This window comes from Vespa mandarinia, chromosome 2, assembly GCF_050613455.1.
Source record: "Vespa mandarinia isolate Hongniang chromosome 2, ASM5061345v1, whole genome shotgun sequence".
Classification (NCBI taxonomy): Eukaryota; Metazoa; Arthropoda; class Insecta; order Hymenoptera; family Vespidae; genus Vespa; species Vespa mandarinia.
The window spans coordinates 16,277,570-16,297,408 of NC_140811.1; the positions used below are offsets into that span (position 1 = coordinate 16,277,570).

General features: G+C 33.8%; 1 protein-coding gene across 4 annotated transcripts in view; it reads right to left on the bottom strand.

Moving 5' to 3' along the window:
• Nucleotides 1-2,138: 2,138 nt before the first annotated feature.
• pum (pumilio) overlaps nucleotides 2,139-19,839 on the bottom strand; it is a 63,223-nt gene continuing 45,522 nt past the window's right edge. For 3 of the 4 annotated variants that reach the window (XM_035869855.2, XM_085655367.1, XM_085655366.1), the window contains 9 exons: nucleotides 7,032-7,427; nucleotides 6,649-6,889; nucleotides 6,008-6,172; nucleotides 5,505-5,624; nucleotides 5,086-5,380; nucleotides 4,754-4,994; nucleotides 4,174-4,564; nucleotides 3,916-4,084; nucleotides 2,139-3,402 (listed from right to left, as the gene is read on the bottom strand). In XM_035869855.2, the coding sequence (XP_035725748.1) occupies nucleotides 3,087-3,402; nucleotides 3,916-4,084; nucleotides 4,174-4,564; nucleotides 4,754-4,994; nucleotides 5,086-5,380; nucleotides 5,505-5,624; nucleotides 6,008-6,172; nucleotides 6,649-6,889; nucleotides 7,032-7,427 (2,334 nt within the window). In that variant the 3' untranslated portion in view covers nucleotides 2,139-3,086. The remainder of the gene's footprint in view (nucleotides 3,403-3,915; nucleotides 4,085-4,173; nucleotides 4,565-4,753; nucleotides 4,995-5,085; nucleotides 5,381-5,504; nucleotides 5,625-6,007; nucleotides 6,173-6,648; nucleotides 6,890-7,031; nucleotides 7,428-19,839) is intronic. The other variant, XM_035869864.2, reaches the window with a different exon arrangement.

Genomic DNA, 19,839 nt, shown 5'->3' on the forward strand with positions numbered 1-19,839 from the left:
AAAAAGAGGGAATTCCCGTGAGAAACAAAATATCCGTTTTTAATTTACGCTTCTTCGCGCGATCGGATGTCACGTCGTACCTATACACATTTGTTATTTATTTATATCACAATTTACAAAATTCGAGGGATCTAAGGGAGATTGGGAAGATTTGGGGGAGAGGGGGGGACTTTCGAAGGAGAATGTGGGGGAGGAGATAAAGGTTTGGTTGATGGATGTGTGAGAGAGAGGTAATATATAAAAAAAAAAAAAAAAAAAAAAAAGGACAAAAAACAGAAATAAAACAGGAAAAAAAAACAAAAAAAAAATCAAGAAAAGAAAAAATAAACAATGGCGCCCGTACTTTATACGATCGGAGGGCAACGAATGTAAAACGAAAAAAAAAGGAGAAAAAAAATATATATATGTATGTATATATATGTGGTAATGTCGGCACATTATTTCTCCTTATTCTTTGCCTGTCTTTCCTTTCTAAGTAAACCACACGTATTAGAGAGAGAAAAAAATATATATATATATAATAATAATAAAAAATAAAGATAAAGAGGAAGAAAGAAAACAAAATAAATATATATGTGTATATATATACATATATATATGGATACATATATATATATATACATATATATATATATACACATATATAAGTAGGAAAAGTAAAAGAAATGAGGGAAAAAAAAAGAAAATTAGAAAATAATAATAATAATATTAATAATTATATCTTTCCGTTCGCCTCCGAAATTTGTCACGATGTAAAAAATGAGCGATTATTAAAGTTGGTCTTTTTGTTTTCTTTCAATATGAACGTTCGAAGCAGTCAGGGGGCAGATGATCATCAGCGGTCAAGGTCAAATCAGTGGGTGCTTCAGTTAGTTAATTTATTAGTATGTATGTATGTATGTATGTATGTATGTATGTATGTATGTATGTATGTATGTATGTATGTATGTATGTATGTATGTATGTATGTATGTATGTATGTATGTATGTATGTATGTATGTATGTATGTATGTATGTATGTATGTATGTATGTATGTATGTATGTATGTATGTATGTATGTATGTATGTATGTTTTATGTATGTTTTATGTATGTTTTATGTATGTATGTATGTATGTATGTATGTATGTATGTATGTATGTATGTATGTATGTATGTATGTTTGCTTGTTTTTGCTTTGTTCTCATGTCAAATGCTAATGTATCTGTATAACTCCTAATCTTTATTCTCTCAAACTCTTCACCTTACTTCATCTTTGTTTATATTTGTTGCAAATACGTGCTTTGATCAAGTATATACCGCGAAACGAGGGGAAAAGAAAAAAAAAAAAAAGAAAAAAGAAACCCGCACGAAAAAAGAATAGAAAAGAAAATTAAAAAAAAACTTAAAAAAAAAAAAAAAAAAAAAAACGCGAAAAATTTCGGACTACCGTTTCGTTTTACATGCAGAGACTCGCGAAAGATTTATGAATAAGATGTTGGTTGAGCATCTTTTCGCGACTTCTTTTTTTTTTCTTTTGCTTTTTTTTTTGCTTTTACGATTATTTAAACGCTGCTTATTATATTTATTACGCGGTACATGCTTGTCGCGCGCGCGCGCGCAATACAATATAAATGCATCCAGCACACTAACAACTATGCTAGCTGGCTCTAACATCCCCTTTTTAGTAGTTTTTCTCTCTTTCATCCACGATCCTTTTTTTTTTATTTTCTTTTTTCCTATGCCGAGTTTCTCTTACTATAGCCGACAAACTCACTTCGAATCGCTCTTATTATTACGCACTTTTACGATTTAATACATCTGCGCGAAATACGGTCATCTCTCTCGGCTCCTAATCATCGTCGAAATCTGTCTCACTCTCTCTTTCTCTCTCATTCTCTCATTCTCTATCTGTCTCTCTCTCTTTCTCTCTCTCTCTCTCTCATTCTCTCATTCTCTGTCTCTCTCTCTCTCTCTCTCTCTCTCTCTCTCTATCTCTCTCTCTCTCTATCTAGCCCTGTTTTTAGTTCTAAACACATTAGCAGAGTTGCTGCTTTAACTTCTACAAACCTTTCGATAACACTTTTCGATCTTTAATCATTATTTATGTGAGATTTAATCATATCTCTTCGAACGATTTCTTTTATATATTTCAGCATATATATATATATATATATATATATATATATATATATATATATATATATATCCATCTTAGCCGCCACGATTAATTTCGCGTATATTCGTTTATCTATCAGTTTCATTCTTTCTTTTGTTCTTTTTTCTTCTTCTTCTTCTTCTTGTTGTTGTTGTTATTATTATTTTGTTTGTTTGTTTGTTTATATATAACATGCCCATAGCTTACCGTCTTCTCAAACGAAAACTCATTGACGAACGTCATTAATAATGCTAACCTCTTTACGATATTTGAATACAATTCAATTAATACATGAAACTCTCGAAGAATATATTTTCTTCTCTAATAATGCAACGATAGAAAAAATGCACTATCGCACACCTTTCCTTTCTCTCTTTCTTTCTTTCTTTCTTTCTTTCTTTTTTTTTTCTTAACCATCGAATCTACGAATTTGCGTGTTCTTTTTCTTTCTTCCTTTTTCGTTTCCCCTTTTTCGGAGACACTTATTTTTCATGAAAGAAAAAAAAAATATATATATATATATGTGTGTATATATATATATATGTGTGTGTGTCAGTGTATGTGTATATATATATATATCGTGCCATGATTCTCATTTTATCAATGAAATTTTCGAAAATCTGTACAAATAACGTAAGTTTAATAATGCTGTAAGAAATAATAACAACCATCCATTCTTTGCATTAACGAACCTGCTAAATTCTAGATTAATTTTTTTACTTTTTTTTTTCTTTCTTTCTTTCATTCTTTCTTAGTATGTTATACTTGAAGAAAGATAATCATAACGTAACTCTCGAAATGCGTAAAATATGGTGATGTAAACAGATAAATGTAGAATGATGAGCCTAGTCGATGTTTACCGTAAAGTATGGTGGTGTCGGGCATGTGAAAATTTTCTGCTTATTTGGTGGGAGGGGGGGAGAGAAGAGAGTTTCAAAAATCGTGCGCTTATAAAACCTGCGTGGACTGTTGCGCCGGCGTAGAAACAGTACCAGCAGCGGATGCTGGAGGTCCGATCGGTCCAAGATCTCCGCTATTATTCGAGGCACCAGCTGGCGTTGATACTCCCATAGCGGATGCTGTCTTCATGAAGAATTTTTCTAATTTAACGATTATATGCTTGCCATACGTATACTTGCGGAGACTTCCTAAATGCGGGCGAATCTTGTGCATCAACACTTTACGTTGTGCAGGCTCTGCCACATCTATCATCTTCTGTACCACGTAATTAGCGTATTGATCCTTCATCATAACATTGAGCGCGCTAGTTTGCAAACAAATCAATCGAATAATCATATAATTAATAAGTTCAACATTATATATATATATATATATATATATATATATATATATATATCCCTTAGTTGTGCACATCTCAAAATAATTTTATCCCAGGAATGCTCTTTGAGCAGCCATCATTTATATAAAATGAACAATTTTAACTTCCAAAAAAACACTATATATTCTTTGAAGTCTCGGAAATAATCATCAGCAGATTTGAAAACGTATTTCCAATTCGATCATAAAAAAAAACAAAAACAAAAAAAAATTCATGAATCATGCAATGCGCAAATTGTTTTAACTGAGCTCAAAGTTGGTATGGGATATCTTACAACTAGGGATATATATATATATATATATATATATATATATATATATATATATATATATATATATATTGGTATGGGCTATTCCACATGTACAACTAGAGATATATATATATATATATATCTCTATATATATATAAAAAATGTATAATAAAAAAAAATTTATTTACTTGTCATTAAAACCGCAAACTTCTTCAATGAGAACGGCGCGTTCCTGTCTCGTAGCATGGGTAACACATTTTTCCACAACATTGCTTGCAAATTTGTGTTGTGATAGTGCAAGTACTTTACCCCTGACGCTACTAATCAATTGTGTTTTATCCTCTGGCTTTCCATGCTCTAAGACGAAAGTTAATAAAGCGATTTATAAGAAAATAAATATAGATAGATAAGGATAGGAATTATATCGTATAAATAATTTTACTCACCGAGTACATGCTGAATGACGTAATTACCATATTGATCCTGTATAAGCTGATCGGTGGCGGCATGCAATTCTTGTAAAATCCCTTGTGTTTGTTCAGGAGTGCAATGTTCCAATATACGTTGAATTACTCTACATCCATACGGATGAGTACTCAATGAATAAACTTGTCCAGCAAATGCACCGATAACAAACTGTAATGCTCTTGGTTCGACGCATTCGATACATTTTTGAACAACGTGATTTCCATTTTGATCTTTAACGCATTTCAATACATGCCCATCTAATTCTCGTACAATTTCTTGTTGCTGTTCCGGCCCAATAGATTCAAGAGCCTTTTGTATTACTCTGCAGCCATACATCTGTAGTGCCAAAGGTAACACATGGCCTCGAACCTACAATTTGTAAATTATATATTCGTTTGAGAAAGAAATATATTTTTTATTTCATTTTATATATATATATATATATATATATATATTTTTTTTTTTTTTAATATTGATATATAACTATTAATGCAAATAACAGATTCATATATATATATATATATATAGCGTGTGTGTGTGTGTGTACAATAATCATACCTTTTGCGCTAAAGTAGATTTTTGTTCGGGCGTTCCAAATTCAAAGAACTTTTGTATAACATAATTCCCAAAAACGTCTGTCATAAGAGAATAAGCAGAAGCAAGTATCTCTTGAAATACGAGATGTTTCTCGCTGGCAGAAGCACGTTCTAATTTTTGTTGAATGAAACGTGAACCATGTTGATCTTGACTGAACTCAACGATATGATTAACCAAATCACGTAATTGAAGACTCGGGAATCTGAAAGAGAATAGACAATTTTTGTAATTTATTCATGGAGAATGTATTTCTATATATATTTTAAAGTATAAAATTGAAAAAGGACAATAACCGATTATTTCTAAAATCCTCCAAAAGACGAGATCGACCTCCAGCATTTTTATCCCCGATATTCGTAGCTCCGGTACGGCCTGCTTTACCGACCAAATTTGGGAAAAGAGAACTGCTCGAACCGAATACACCATTAGCTGTTAATGCTGGTACAGCGCTTGCACGGAATTTAGCTTCGGCACCTGGAGCAGCTGATACTCGATTCGCACCTCCTACAAGTCCACCCAAAGATCCTCCCAAAGTTGGTGGTGGAGTTAAAGATAATCCTAATGGACTTGGCGAAGCCGTTACTGTACCTAAACAAAGTAATTTTTACAAAATTTTATACGACACTTTCAAATTTTCTTTAAATATTGTTCGAAGAGAAACAGAGATACAGAGAAAAAAATGTAGTTCTATATAACAAAAGTATATATTTACCAAGAGCTCCATAACTTTGTGGCCATTTCGCTCGACTGTATTCCAAACTTGGGCTAAATGCCGATGTATTCCTATCAAAGGAATCCCTTCTTCCTGTCGATGATGCTCCAAGTCCCAAACCTGAACAGATTAACGTAGATTATGAAGAAAAAAAGAAAAAAAAAGAAACGAAGAAAGAAAGAAAAAAAAAAAAATAATAAAATAAAATCAATAAAGCAAATTAAATAAATTCATTGTTCTATTATTTTTCAACGATCTTTTTTCATCCTTCTAAATCATCTCTTCATATCCCCGGATCATGGATTCAATCGTTTTTTATTTTTGAATGTTTGACAAGAGATGTTTATAACGAAACAAAATGAAATAATTAATGACGATAATAAAAGCATGCAAAGGCCACGTTTAGTAAATTATGTACAACACAATTCTTTCACATCAGTCAAAGGTTGATAAGAGTTATTAATAAAACGTGAAAACGAGGACAACTCGACGGGATTAAATACCTGTTGTTTGAAGTTGGGCAGGTGAGCCCAATGCTCCAAGAGGAGAACCTCCATATCCTAAAGCCGCCAGACCTGCGGCAAGTCCTGATCCTTGTTGTTGTGCCTGTTGTGCGGCAACTGCTTGAGCTTGCGCAACAACCGCTGCTGCGCTGCACGCTGCCAGACCTGCACCGAAAGCCCGCAACCCATACACAACACTCTTAGTTATCAATGAGAATTCGGCCTGTGTTACAAAACCATATACCGTCTAAAAGCTTTAGTCGATACATCTGTACACATGCACACGTACACGATTTATTGCATTTATAATGAGATATCATTTACATATACATACATAAATATATGTGTATATATATATATATATGTTGTATTTTAGTCACAATATGGTTAACAGATCGCACAGACAAACATGATTTATATACAAAATGCAACGATCGATGACAGATAGATAAGACGTTATAATATTAAAATTAGGATATATCAAACGTGATTTTTTCAAACTGTTTGAACATAAAAAATATACACATGCGCGTTCAACATGAAATCATAATATAGAAATCGTAACGTAGATGAACCGATCTCGTTTAGAGTTTGGATTCAATGGAAAAACTGTGACGTTTATTATCACTAAGATATATTACCTAAACATTCACCAGGCGTGGCATTACTATGCGATGTCGGGGTCGCCTGTGAATAAAGACTCGGTGGTGGAGGAGCAGGTGGTCCAGGAGGTGGTTGAGAAGGAGCTCTGTTCACTAGAACGGGTGCTGGGCTGACTAATCTCATCGGAGTTGCCGCGGAACTAAGGCCGCGTACACCGCCCATAACTATGGATCCATTTTGATCGTAATAAGCTGGTATAACCTGATATTGACCTTGAACCTGAATAAAAAATTACGAAGAAAGAAATAAATAAGTGTTACGAATTTTATTATGAATGGAATCTCAAGTAGGTTACGTTAAAGAAACATAAAAACACATTTTTTATTTGAACGAAAAAGAATTAAGATTTCTATACGTTTACCGTTTGTGCCAAATTATTTGCGGTGTCTTGGGCCGCAGCCGCCGCGGCCGCTGCCGAGGAAGGTGTTAACGGTCGTCTCGGTGGCGGTGGGGCCGCAGCTTGCGGAGGTGCTTGCGGTAGTAGACCAGCGGGATAAACCCACGGGCCAACTCCATAATACTGAGGTACCACTGGTGGCGGTGCACCAGCTATCAAAGCTCCTACATATGGTTCTTGTCCACTTATAACGGTGTACGGTGCCGTGGGAAAATTTTGTTGTTGCTGTTGTTGCTGTTGTTGTTGCTGTTGAGCCTGAGACGCGGCCAGATATTGTTGTTGTTGTTGCTGTTGCTGTTGCTGTTGTAGCAATTGTAATTGTTGCGGCGTTGCGCCTTGCGGCTGACTGCGAAACAATTGCTGGGAACAAGGAAAAAAAAAGAAAAGAGAATAAAGAAAAAAATATAATTCGATTGGTATTCTCTTTTAATTCTCGATTTTATTTCTAGTTTTTTTTTATATAGAACCTATGATTCTATTAATAAGATCTTTACGAACGTAAGAATAAAAAAAAAAAAGAACTGCGATCTATAATCATTCGCGTTCTCGTTCTTTTTCTTTTCTCGCAGGAGAACAGGCACGAAAATCCAATGGATACGGAAAATTCTACGAAGCCGAGAACGGTAAGTACGACGAAGAACGTCGAAGTTCCCTGTCGACGGTAACGTAAGAGAGGCACGTACAACAAATCGGAGACGCCGGAGTTCGTTCTCTTGCCGGCTTAGGTCGACGACCCCCTGCGGACGTTCACCGACGACGATCGTTCGCCTTCTACCACCACAGTTTGTACACCGGTTGTTGCTCCAGACTTTAATTGACCAACAAACGCGGCCACGATTTACCGTGACGCGTTGACTAGCTTTAAACGGCTAGAGAACTCCAATATACCTGGGTCCTTTTCCAATCCTCTTGCTGTCATCATATCATCAAAGTTTCTTTTACCGTTTAACGATTACATATTACGTCAACGAAAAACTATTTCTACGTCGATGATTTCTCTCTCTCTCTCCCTGCCTTCCTCTCGATCAACTTGTGATCGATATTTGAGAAGATATTTCAAACGTTTACCGATTTATTTTCCGGGAATATATTTTCCTATAGAAATATAAATTGATAGAATGATGAGAAATGTCGAAAGAAGAGCAAGACGAAGTTAGATATAAAAGCTATTTTATATATTATATATTATATATTATATATATATTATATATATATATAATAGCTTCTATAAATAGCTTGATATATATAAATATATATATATAAGAGGCTAGTTTCGAACCATCCGAGCGACACGCTCCAGACCTCGAAGGCAGCGATGCGTTTCGGGTATTAACCTCTTCCGGAAGCAGCTCGCGCTTGAACCAAGGCCACGGTTACACTCTGCGAATATTCTACGCGTAAACCGCGAAGATTCTCTCTCTTCTCTCTCTTTTTCTTTAGATCTTTCTTTCCGATCTTCGTTAATAACGTTTACGCTGAGTGCGCCTACCCTTCCTTCCCCTTCTCTATTCTTCTTATTTCTCCTTCTACCTTACTCCCTACCCCTCCCTCTTCACCCCAACCCTCCATGGACGTTAATTAGACGAAGCAAATTTATTCTCTAAGATGCAAGTTGAATGTACTGTTTATGAACGAGACCAGAAAGAACGATATATATATATATATATATATATATATATATATATCGTCCCCATGATGGAGTTTCGTTAAACGCGAACAAGGTCGACGGGCTATTCGGTCATTGGCGTAATTCTGTAGCGTGGGGTTACGCACGAGAAGTCATTATTATATCGTATAGATGGTCGCCTCCCTATCGTCACGGTTTAACGGAGGTCTCAATGGAAATATCGTGACGATTGGGTTTGAAAAGAGCTTGGTGAAGTGAGCTTGAAAGGTCGAAGGGTGGGATAGGTGTTGTTGCGAGAATAAAGTGAGAGAAAGAGAGAGAGAGAGAGAGAGAGAGAGAGAGAGAGAGAGAGAGAGAGAAGAAAGGGTTAGGGGAAAAAGGTGGAGAGAGTTCAATTTCGAACGAGTGAGAAACAATGCCGATGGAGAATATAGTTTTCTAGGTGAGAATACGGGCTGAGAGTTACGTGTCCCTAAAAGCAAGCAAGCAAGCAAACAAGCATGAGTCACACCATCGAATATATAAGGTTTCCACCACCAAAGTACGGTGTGAGGCTTGAAAATCCTTCTCTTCTAGAACAACGACGACAGTGCCATAATATCGATTCTTCCTTTTCGCCCATGCAAAACTCGAAACTCGAGTCATAGTCTCGGGTTAGCACGGCACGTTTATTGGCAACCATTATGTACTAGTGACTACATAAACCAACGACGTTCGTGGTGAATCTTAATAATAATAAAGTCGGCCGTTCATTTAAAAGGCACGTACGTATGCGAAGGAGGTAAAGAGAAAAGTCAAGTGGAACTTCGTCGAGAATGAGGAAGAAATATAGACGGACAGACAGAGAAAGGAAGAGAGAGAGGGGAGGGGGAGAGAAAGAAACGTTAAACACACGTTATGTACGTACACGTGAGATACTAAAAATCCGACACGAAAACGGGTTTGTTAGGGTAGAGAGTTCAATGAACCTATTGGAACACGCTCGTTTGACTTTCAAAACGATAACCCTCGAGCGATCGTTTTTTAACATTAAGTTTATACAACACGATTGGCCCGAATCTGTAACACTATTTTACTTATAACATCCCCAAATTACAAGAATAATAACAACAATAATAGCTAGTAATATTACCAGTAGCAGTAACAATAATAATAGCAGGTAAATAGTATGCAGTAATAATAATAGTATTAATAGTAGTAGTAGCAGTAGTAATAATAATAGCAGGTAAATAGTAGCTAGTAATATTACCAGTAGCAGTAGCAATAATAATAGCAGGTAAATAGTAGCTAGTAATAGTATTAGTAGCAATAGTAATAATAATAGCAGGTAAATAGTAGCTAGTAATAGTAGCAGTAGCAATAGTAATAGTAATAGCAGGTAAATTGTGTAACTAGTAGTAAATAGTAACTAGTAGTAAATAGTAGCTAGTAGTATTAGTACTAGTAGTATTAGTAATAATAATAGCAAGTAAATAGTAGTTAGTGATATCAATAGTAGTAGTAATAGTAGTGATGGTGGTGTTGGTAATATTAATAGCAGGTAAATAGTAGCTAGTAGTAGTATCGGTAATAATAATAGCACGTAAATAGTAGCTAGCAGTAGTATCGGTAATAATAATAGCAGGTAAATAGTAGCTAGTAACAGTTCATGTTCGTAACTAGAAATACAGCAAAAATCTCGACGAGATTCTCGTCACGAAAGGTGGAAGGGAGAGAGCAGAGCAACGAGACTTCGAAGCAGGAAGAGAAATCGAGGAACGCGCCGGCCTGGAACAGATACTGTCGTGAGCCTCGTCGAATCGGGACACGCATCCGCGATCGCGTTTGGTTTCGTCGTTCGATGCTCGCGAAACTCAACGCGATCATTGAGATCTCGGACAGCTAAATGACGACGACGTTTCCTTTTCGATTATTTTGAACTGAGCATTGTTCTTTCAGTTCTAGTTTTAATTTAAAACTCTATCAACTGATTCATTATAGAATTCAGTTTCCATGGAAAAAAAGAAAAGAAAAAAAAAAAAAAAAAAAAAAAAAGAAGAAACAAAAAAAACGAAAAAGAAGGAAAGTAAAAAAGAAAAAAATGTTGAAAATTCGATTAAATCATTTAGATTGTTTTTTTTTTCGTCTTCTTTCAAATGGACAATAAAATAATTTATGTCAAACAGTATCGATTGAAAATATTACTTTTTTTTTTTTCTTTTCTAGTTCTAGTTTTGATTCTAAACTCAATCAATTATTCGTTATTGAATCAAGTTTCAACAGGGGAAAAAAGGGAAAAAAGAAAAAAGAACAAAGAATCGATGATACGATTAAATAATTTATACTATCTTTTTGTTTAAATGGACAGAACAATTTATGGAATACAGTAGTAGTGGCTGCAGATGTTAAATTTTTTTTCAAGATGTAATCACAAAAGACGTAAAATATCTTTTTTTACTCGTGCAAGACTAATCTGTTGTCAACACTAAATTATTAGAGAACTCGATAAATTGTTTGTTCATTGAGAGTCAAATGTTTGGATAGAAAATTGAGGAATTCGATTAAATAATTAAAACTTTGTTCTCGGGTATAAATGGACGATAAAATAATTTATGGAAGCATAGTAATAACTAGAGAAGTTACAGTTTTGGAAATTTATGAATACAATAAACGTATTATTCTTTTTTTTTTCTTTTCGTTACCCATACTTTTTTTTATTTTTTTTTTTTATTTTTTTTTTTTTTTAAATATTAAATCCATGTAATCCGTCGATCAAACAGATTTCAAATTTCATATTCGATTTCATATTCAAAAAAAGAAAAAAAGAAGAAAAAAAAGAAAAAAAAAAAGAAAGGAAAAAAATCGTAAATATTATTTTTCTCAGCAAATATATGTTAATTTTAATCGATATGAATAATACAAATTAATGTTATAACAGGGCGAGGGGGGGTTTGGATGTGTTTGGAAAGAAATCTCTGAGTTGAATATTACTTCCATGATAAAACAAATTGGTATGAATTTTCAAACATTAGGTATAGTATTATATATAAATATATATATATGCAAATTGACATAGATATTTATTGTACATATATACATATATGCTCTCTCTCTCTCTCTCTCTCCTTTTTCCTACCCCTTCTCTACCGCTCCCCCCTCTCTCTCTCTCATAGGAGACCCGTTATATGATGAAGCAAACGAAAAAGTCGTCCTTGAACCTCGACGAAGTAGATTTAGAAACGAGATATTACGTAAATTTGCTGGCCCTCTCCTGAGATTGGCGTCTACGTTCTTGGAATAAATAATCTTGAATAAGCAATAACTAACTGAAGTAACGTAAGTGCACGCGTGCAGAAGAAGAAAAAAAAGAAAGAGAAAAAAGGGGAGGGGAGGGAAGAAAAAAAGAAAAGAAAGGAGAAGAAAAAAAGGATAGGCGGGAAGAGGAGGGGTAGCGGAATAAAGAGAAAAAGAAAAAGAGTTGTAATGTCGGCAACGAACGGTTTTATCGATCGGTCGAAGAACTCTCGAGGATAGAGAAGAGTTCTTCGTATTCAACGACGGAGATGACGTTGTAGCTCGGTCGTTAACTTCCGGACCATTTATCGAGTCGTGATTAGAATCCTATGATGATGATGATGATGATGATGATGATGATGATGATGATGATGACGACGATGAACGGTACCGCTACTATATTATTGGTGAGAGAATCTTTTGTAGAACGGCAAATTTGATTGGCCTTGATATCCTTCCTTCGAAATGAAGAGGGAAGAGAGGGGGAAAAAAAAAGAAAAGAAAAGAAAAGAAAAGAGAAAAAGAGAAAGAGAAAAAGAAAGAGAAGGGATGAGTGAAGAGATTAAGGGTTAAGAGAAATATATAAGAGGAAGAGAATGAAGAAGAGTTCAGGATGACGTGGAGGAAGAAAGAAGGATGGATATATATTCGTGGAAGTATCTCGTCCCGCGTGAAATAAAAGTACAACGACGACAAATCGTCGTGGCGCAACCCGTTACTTAACCGCTTCAGAGCACCGTTAGCTCGGCTAACTTGCCGCGTACGGAATATACACGGGTACCTCGACCGCTATCGACCCGACCGCCATTTCTTCTTCTTCTTCTTCTCTTTCTCTTTCTCCTTCTTTTTCTTTTTCTTTTTCTTTCTTCTGATATTCTTAAGAATAATGTTCATCGTTAACTCATTAATGCAAAAATGTTTATAAGATTAGATATAATACGTAGAAAACGATACCGAGAATCGTCGAAAAGTATGTAAAGGAACAAATATTCTGATGTAATGACGAAGATGAATGAATAGATAAAGAGAGGTTAGGGAGGAAGGGAGGTAGGGTGAGATTGAAAGATAGAGAATGGAATTTTGTTAAGACTATACTCGAGGACACAGCATCATCATCATGTGCTTCTTGGTTAAAAGAGGTCAAGGCTCAGAATGATCGATTACATGATAATCTGGAGTCTTTGATCTTGGTTTGTCTTGTCGATAGGGACACGGTCGTAAGGATAAGATTAAATTTAAATTTATATTTATATTTATATATATATATATATATATATATATATATATATATATATTCGCGTATTCCATTATGATCATTAAAAAGTGTTAGAAAAATTGAATATATTCATTACTATCAGATAGATGAAACTAATAATAATAATAATAATAATAATAATAATAATAATAATAATAATAATAATAATAATAATAATAAAGTAAAATTATAAGAGGCTACTTTTATAATTACTTTATTATCATTACACTGAAGGATGATCTTTCAAGCTCTTCATCAATTTCAAAATGCAGCAAACGTGGATCGTTTGAGATTTCCTACTATTTAGAGGCCTTACCACCGGACGGGAGTACTTTCTAAGTAAGTAGATGAAAAGAGATAGATAAATAGCTGGATAGTTAGATAGATAGATAAGTAGATAGATAGAGAGCATGGATAGAACCCGCTGGCGTTAATGTTTCATTGGTAGAAAGAAACCGGTTTCCCAGACGCACTGAGAAAAAGATAGAGATAGAGATAGACAAATAGACAGATAGATAGATAGATACATAGAAAGAAAGAGAGAGAGAGAGAGAGAGAGAGAGAGAGAGAGAGAGAGAACCGATCGATTTGACCCAAGCTGTGGTCGATGAACAGGGAAACCACCATCCACGTACCTCTACTACACCTCCTCTTCCTCCCATCCCTGTAATACTCTTCCCCCTACTCCTCCAGCGCGATTCCCTTCGACCTCGCAGCTTGTAGTTTGTACCGTTTTCCACGTACAAAAAAAAAAAAAGGAAAGAACTCTTGCGAGTTCCTTCACTCCAAAGCCACGTGACATTCCGGGACTACTATGAAACGACGCCGGTTGTTGGTTGATCGAGAGAAATAATAATGAAAGTCAGCTGGAAGGAATAGGAGTGAGAAGTGAAGAGAAGAGAAGAGAAAAGAAAAGGATAGAAGTGAAGAGGTGAGGAGAGAGGTATATAAAAAAAAGAAAAAAGAAAAAAAAAAGAAAAAAGAAAAAAGAAAAAAAAGGAACGGTTTCTGAATTGCATGTGACAGAGAGAACAGTAAAAAAGAGAAGGAAAGGGTGGGAGTGAAAGAGAGAGAGAGAGAGAGAGAGAGAGAGAGAGAGAGAGAGAAAGAGAGAAACGATGGATGGCACGCATGGTGCTGGATGCACCGTGTGGGATTCACCAGAAACAATAGCCATTGTCAACCGTTCTCTATCCGCGGACTCATCTCGCGCCCGGCCTTTTCCCGTTATATGTACGAGAGGCGCGCGTTGGTCTACTTGCAAAATTCAATTAAAATAAACTTTCGCAGCCGGCGTAAGCGTACATAGCTACGCGGAACAAAAAGGCAATGGATTGTTGCGGGGGTGAGAGAGAAAGAGAAAGAGAAAGAGAGAAAGGTAGAAAGAGAAAGAGATAGGATAGAGAGATGAAAACGGAAGGAAAGTAGCGTGATAAGGGCTTGGGCCACACCTTGATATCAGATATCTCTTCTCTCCTTCTCTCTCTCCCTCACTCTTTCTCTTTATCTTTCACCTTTCTCTTTTTTCGTCATAGCTTTTAACAAAATGACGCGGATTTTATTATCGGATAGTCTTTAAGGGCGCGGTCAGGTAAAGCCCTAGTGAAGCCTAATGGGACGTTAATCGGGCCTCGCCTTACTTTCTGCTCTCTCTCTCTCTCTCTCTCTCTCTCTCTCTCTCTCTCTCTCTCTCTTTTCTATATTTTTTTTCCCTTGACCAAAATGAAAGATGAACACAGGACATGCGAATAATCGTTACCGTGTTATTATTCTTCTTATTTTTTTCATTCGCTCCTTCCTTCGAAATATTTCAATTTAGTTTAAGATTCAAATTTGTTCCCCCCAAATGTTTGCTTTAGATTCGAAGATTCGACGATGATGTCATAGATTCTTGAAGTGATTAGTTTTAAGTGTTTATACGACAATCACTTTTATTGGACATATATATATATATATATATATATATATATATATGGATGTATCAATGTATATATGTATGTTGGTCTACTTGCAAAATTCAGTGCATATATAACGATATTAAAAACGTTTGATTTTGTAGATATATCGAAACGATGGAATTTGATCGAGTCTATAAATTTATTTATTTTTTTTTCTTTTCTATCTCTTCTCAATCTCTCTCTCTCTCTCTCTCTCCCTCTCTCTCTCTCTCTCTCTTTCTTTTTTCTTTTTTCAGTTTCCCATCTCATCGAAGATGAAAAACAATCGGACAATATGAATTTTCTATGGTCAAACGGAATAAAAATTTTACAAACGTTTATATTTGATATTTGTAGGAATAACACAATTGGGTCAATTAAAAAGAATTTTTCATATTACCTTTCATATAATAATTACATATTTGCACCGTCATAATTAATATATGTAAAATCTTGATTAAATGATTAATAATTTCTACAGATATAAGGTAAATAATCTTGAGTGTACAGAAACGCTTAAATCAAAATGAAATATCACAATATTAAGAAGAAAAGCATAGGGAAGGTGTAAAAATATACATAAATTAAAACTATCGTGATAGTTAGAGCGTGCAAGTTGGTAGTAGGAGTAAAGCGATCAACGCAGTAGATGTTAAAACTGTATGTATGTATGTATGTATATATATATATATATATATATATATATATATTCACAAGGTAAATAGACGAGTGGAGAAAGCGTGTCGAGCGGAAAATCGAACGAAGCCGCTTTTACTGCGATTTTTGACGCAAGGATCGATCGAAAAGTTGGAAAGTGTAACCGAGGAACGAGCTTGAAAGGCAGATCGAAATTCGTTTGGTGGACGACGACGATAACGAGAAAGCGCCTTGTCGGCTTCTTTTATATATATATTATACAAAATGTATGGTATGTGTGTATATATATATATATATATATATATATATATATATATTTAGGTGTATGCATGTATGCATGTATTTATATATGTATGTATAATGTATGTATGTATGTATGTATATATGTATATATGTATGTACATAATACCGATCAAATAAGCACAGTTTACGATCGAAACCTAATCGGCCGACGCCTACTTTTCGAGCTCGATTAAAATTAAAACGTGCACGTAAAACGATAGACGACCCTTCTCTTCCATATCATCTCCTAAGGGAATGAAAAAGCTAGTATGAATTATTTTATATAGGATAAATGCAATTTTGTTCTTCTTACTCTTTTTAAAATTTCACCAGAAGGTTAGAGACTAATCCCATAGTTATTTTCTTAAGCGAAGATAGAAGACAATGGCGGAAGAAAAAAATATCCTAACAGCCTGCAAGTGCACTTTTATATATATATATATATATATATATATATATATATACATGCGACTATTAAACCTCTTTATTTAGATCGATCGATTTTCAAGCCGTTCGAGGTAATTCAAGTATTAAGGCGTTTATTACCAGGCAAATTTTGCATTTTACAGATAGGTATAATATATTCGAAAATTAAGAAAAGAAAAAAAAAATAAAGAAAAATAAAGAAGAAGACAAGAAGAATAAAAGAACATACGTATGAATATATATATATATATATATATATATATATATATATATATGTTCATATACACCCGCTATAAATAATATTATAAATGTTTCAATGAAGAGGTAACGGTAACAATTATAATAACGATGAAATATGTTTGACGATAGATATTTAAAAAAAATGAATATTTAAAGTGATATTTATCTCTTTCGATACGTCCGTTGAGCAGAAAAATTGGATACTTTCCACAAGACTGGTTATTGTCCTGACTCTAAAGCGTAATATATATATATATATATATATATATATATATATATATATATAATTTTTTTTTCATCCTCACTTAGAAAAGAGCTATAACCCTGCCCGTTCTCTCTCTCTCTCTCTCTCTCTCTCTCTGTTTTTCTACTGATATCGCTATCCCATACACTAACATTGATCTAATATTTATGAAACAGCCAAAAAAAAAAAAAGAAAAAAAAAGAAAAAGAAAAAATTATATAAAAAAACAAAGGAAAAAAAAAAAAAATAAAATAAAATAAAAAAAAACATCGGAGGGCAAGTATGCCACCGATGTTCCCTAGTGCGTATCTTTCAACGCTTTAACGTTATATTTTTAACCTCGAAGCAACATCTCATCGCGCTTTGTTAAATGGACTTCCTCTCTCGGATCTTTTTCCCTGTTCGATGCTTACGCATTCAAGATTTACACTTTATTATCGTTCATATTTTCAAGATTTACCTTGTTAAGAGGATATGATATATTATTGGTAAATAAAAGAGAAAGAGAGAGAGAACAATTTTCATATTTTCCTCTCGATTTATGATATTCAAAAGAAGGCAATATGGAGTATATTAACATATAAAATTATCTATATCGAAGGAAAAAAAAAAAAAGATGAAAGAAGGAATGAAATTTTTTTTTTTAAATATTCTTCCCATCTTAGATATACAATTCTATTTCTTTCATTCTTTTCCAGAATTTACAAGAATATGAAGAAATTCAGGTCGGATCGATCGATTTTATTAAGAAGAGACATGCACGATGTGAAAACTATATATATATATATAGGTGTTAGCTAACGTAAAACACATGGCGCATCGTAAGACTTGTCTCAACATTAGAGGATGATACCGACGATTTTATTACAACGTTATTATCGTCTTTCTTCCATAGATGCACGAAAGCTTTTGCCATAGCTTTGTAACTCGTGTTATTCGTATCGGCATGTAATAATATACATCACGCATATACATGTACACGTATTATATAGACACGAAGGCCTATCGGTAAAACGTTTCTCTCATAAGGAATAACGAAGAAGGTATGATATTCATTGTTGTTATACCGAGGTCTATGAGAAAGGTCGCGTATATACTGATGGATATGTGTCAGATAACAGTTGACCGAAGAAATTCGATGTAATGATATGATAATGTAAGTAGATTTTCTTGTTACGTTGAAAAAGAAAAAAAAAAAAAAAAGAGAAAAATTGAAAAATTTTAAGAAAAAGAGGAACAAAAAGAGGAGCGAGAGAGAGAGAGAGAGAAAATGCGATAAAAATAAAAAAAAATATATATATGTATATATAAGAAACTATAAGTATTATGAAAAAGACTCAAAGAGAAGTGAATTTAAGCGAAGTTGAAGTTAAGATAAGTAAAGAAGAACGAAAAGGAATAACGAGAGAATGAAAATTCGTTGTAACGATAAAATAATTTATTTTACGGAAAAAGATTGGCGTACTGAAAGAGAATATAAACAAAAATATATAAAATAAATCAAATAAATCAAATAAAATAAGAAATATGGGAAAGAGAGAAAAAGTGTGATGAAAATCGAAATAAATAGATACCCAATGAGAGAAAGCGAAAAAGTTAACTGAATAGAAAGAAAGAAAAAAGAAAAGAGAGAGAGAGAAAGAAAATAGATCATTGAAATCTAAGAAATAGTATAAAACAAGTACGTAAGAAGGATCGAGGAAGTGAAGTAAAGAAAAGAGTAGGAAGGAAGAAAAAAAAAAAATAGAAACAGAAAGAGTGAATTCAATAAAATAATATAATTATAGTAAATATATAGTAAAATATATATATTTTATATATATATATATTTAATAAAATAATAAGATAATAGTAATGAATAGTAAATAACCGTTCTCGTTATATGAAAGAATCGACAAATTGGGAAAAAGGAAGAGAAAGAGGGAACAAGAGAAAATATGATAAAAATCGAAATAAGTAAATATGTAACAAGAAGTTGATGAAAAAGTGTAGTGAATAAAAGAGAAATAGAGAAGAGACGAAAGGAAAGAGAGAGACAAAGACAGAAACAAAGAGGGATAGAGAGAGAGAGAGAGAGAGAGAGAGAGAGAGAGAGAGAGAGAGAGAGAGAGAGAGCTCAATGTAACGGTAATATAAAAGTAGGCTCTCGTTAGGAAAAAAATTGGCAAATATGAAAGATAGAAAGAGAGAAAGAGAAAGGAAATGTGAGCAAAATAAAAGAAAACAAAAAATATGTGATGAGAGTGTAACAAGAAGGACCGAAGAAGTGAAGTGAATAAAGGCCAAATAAGAGAAAAAAAAAAAAGAAAAAGAGAAAGAGACAGACATACATACAGACAGAATGCAACGTAGACTCTTGTTAGGGCAAAAAAAAATTAACGAATTATTGATAAGAAGAGAATAAAAAATATGTAAAGATATTTAAGAGAAATTCTTAAAAAACTGATGTCTAACGAGAAAAATCGATGAAGTGAAGAAAAGAGAAATAAAATCTGATGAAAATCGAAAAATAAGAAGAAGAAGAAGAGGAAGAAGAAGAAGAAAAAGTATAAAATAATTATATAACGAGAACGGTCGAATATATAAAGAAAAGAAAGAAAGAAAGAAAGAAGAAAGAGAAGAAAGGAAGGAAGGAAGGAAGGAAGGAAGGAAGGAAGGAGGAAGGAGGAAGAAAAAAAGCAAAAAAAAAACAAGAGACAGACAGAGAGAGAGAGAGAGAGAGAGAGGGAAATAGAGAACTCGATCAAAGTAGAAAGAGTAGAAAGTTGAAACGAGTATGTAACGAGAAGGGGGACGAAGAACTGAAGTGATGTGAAGTGAAGTGAAGTAAA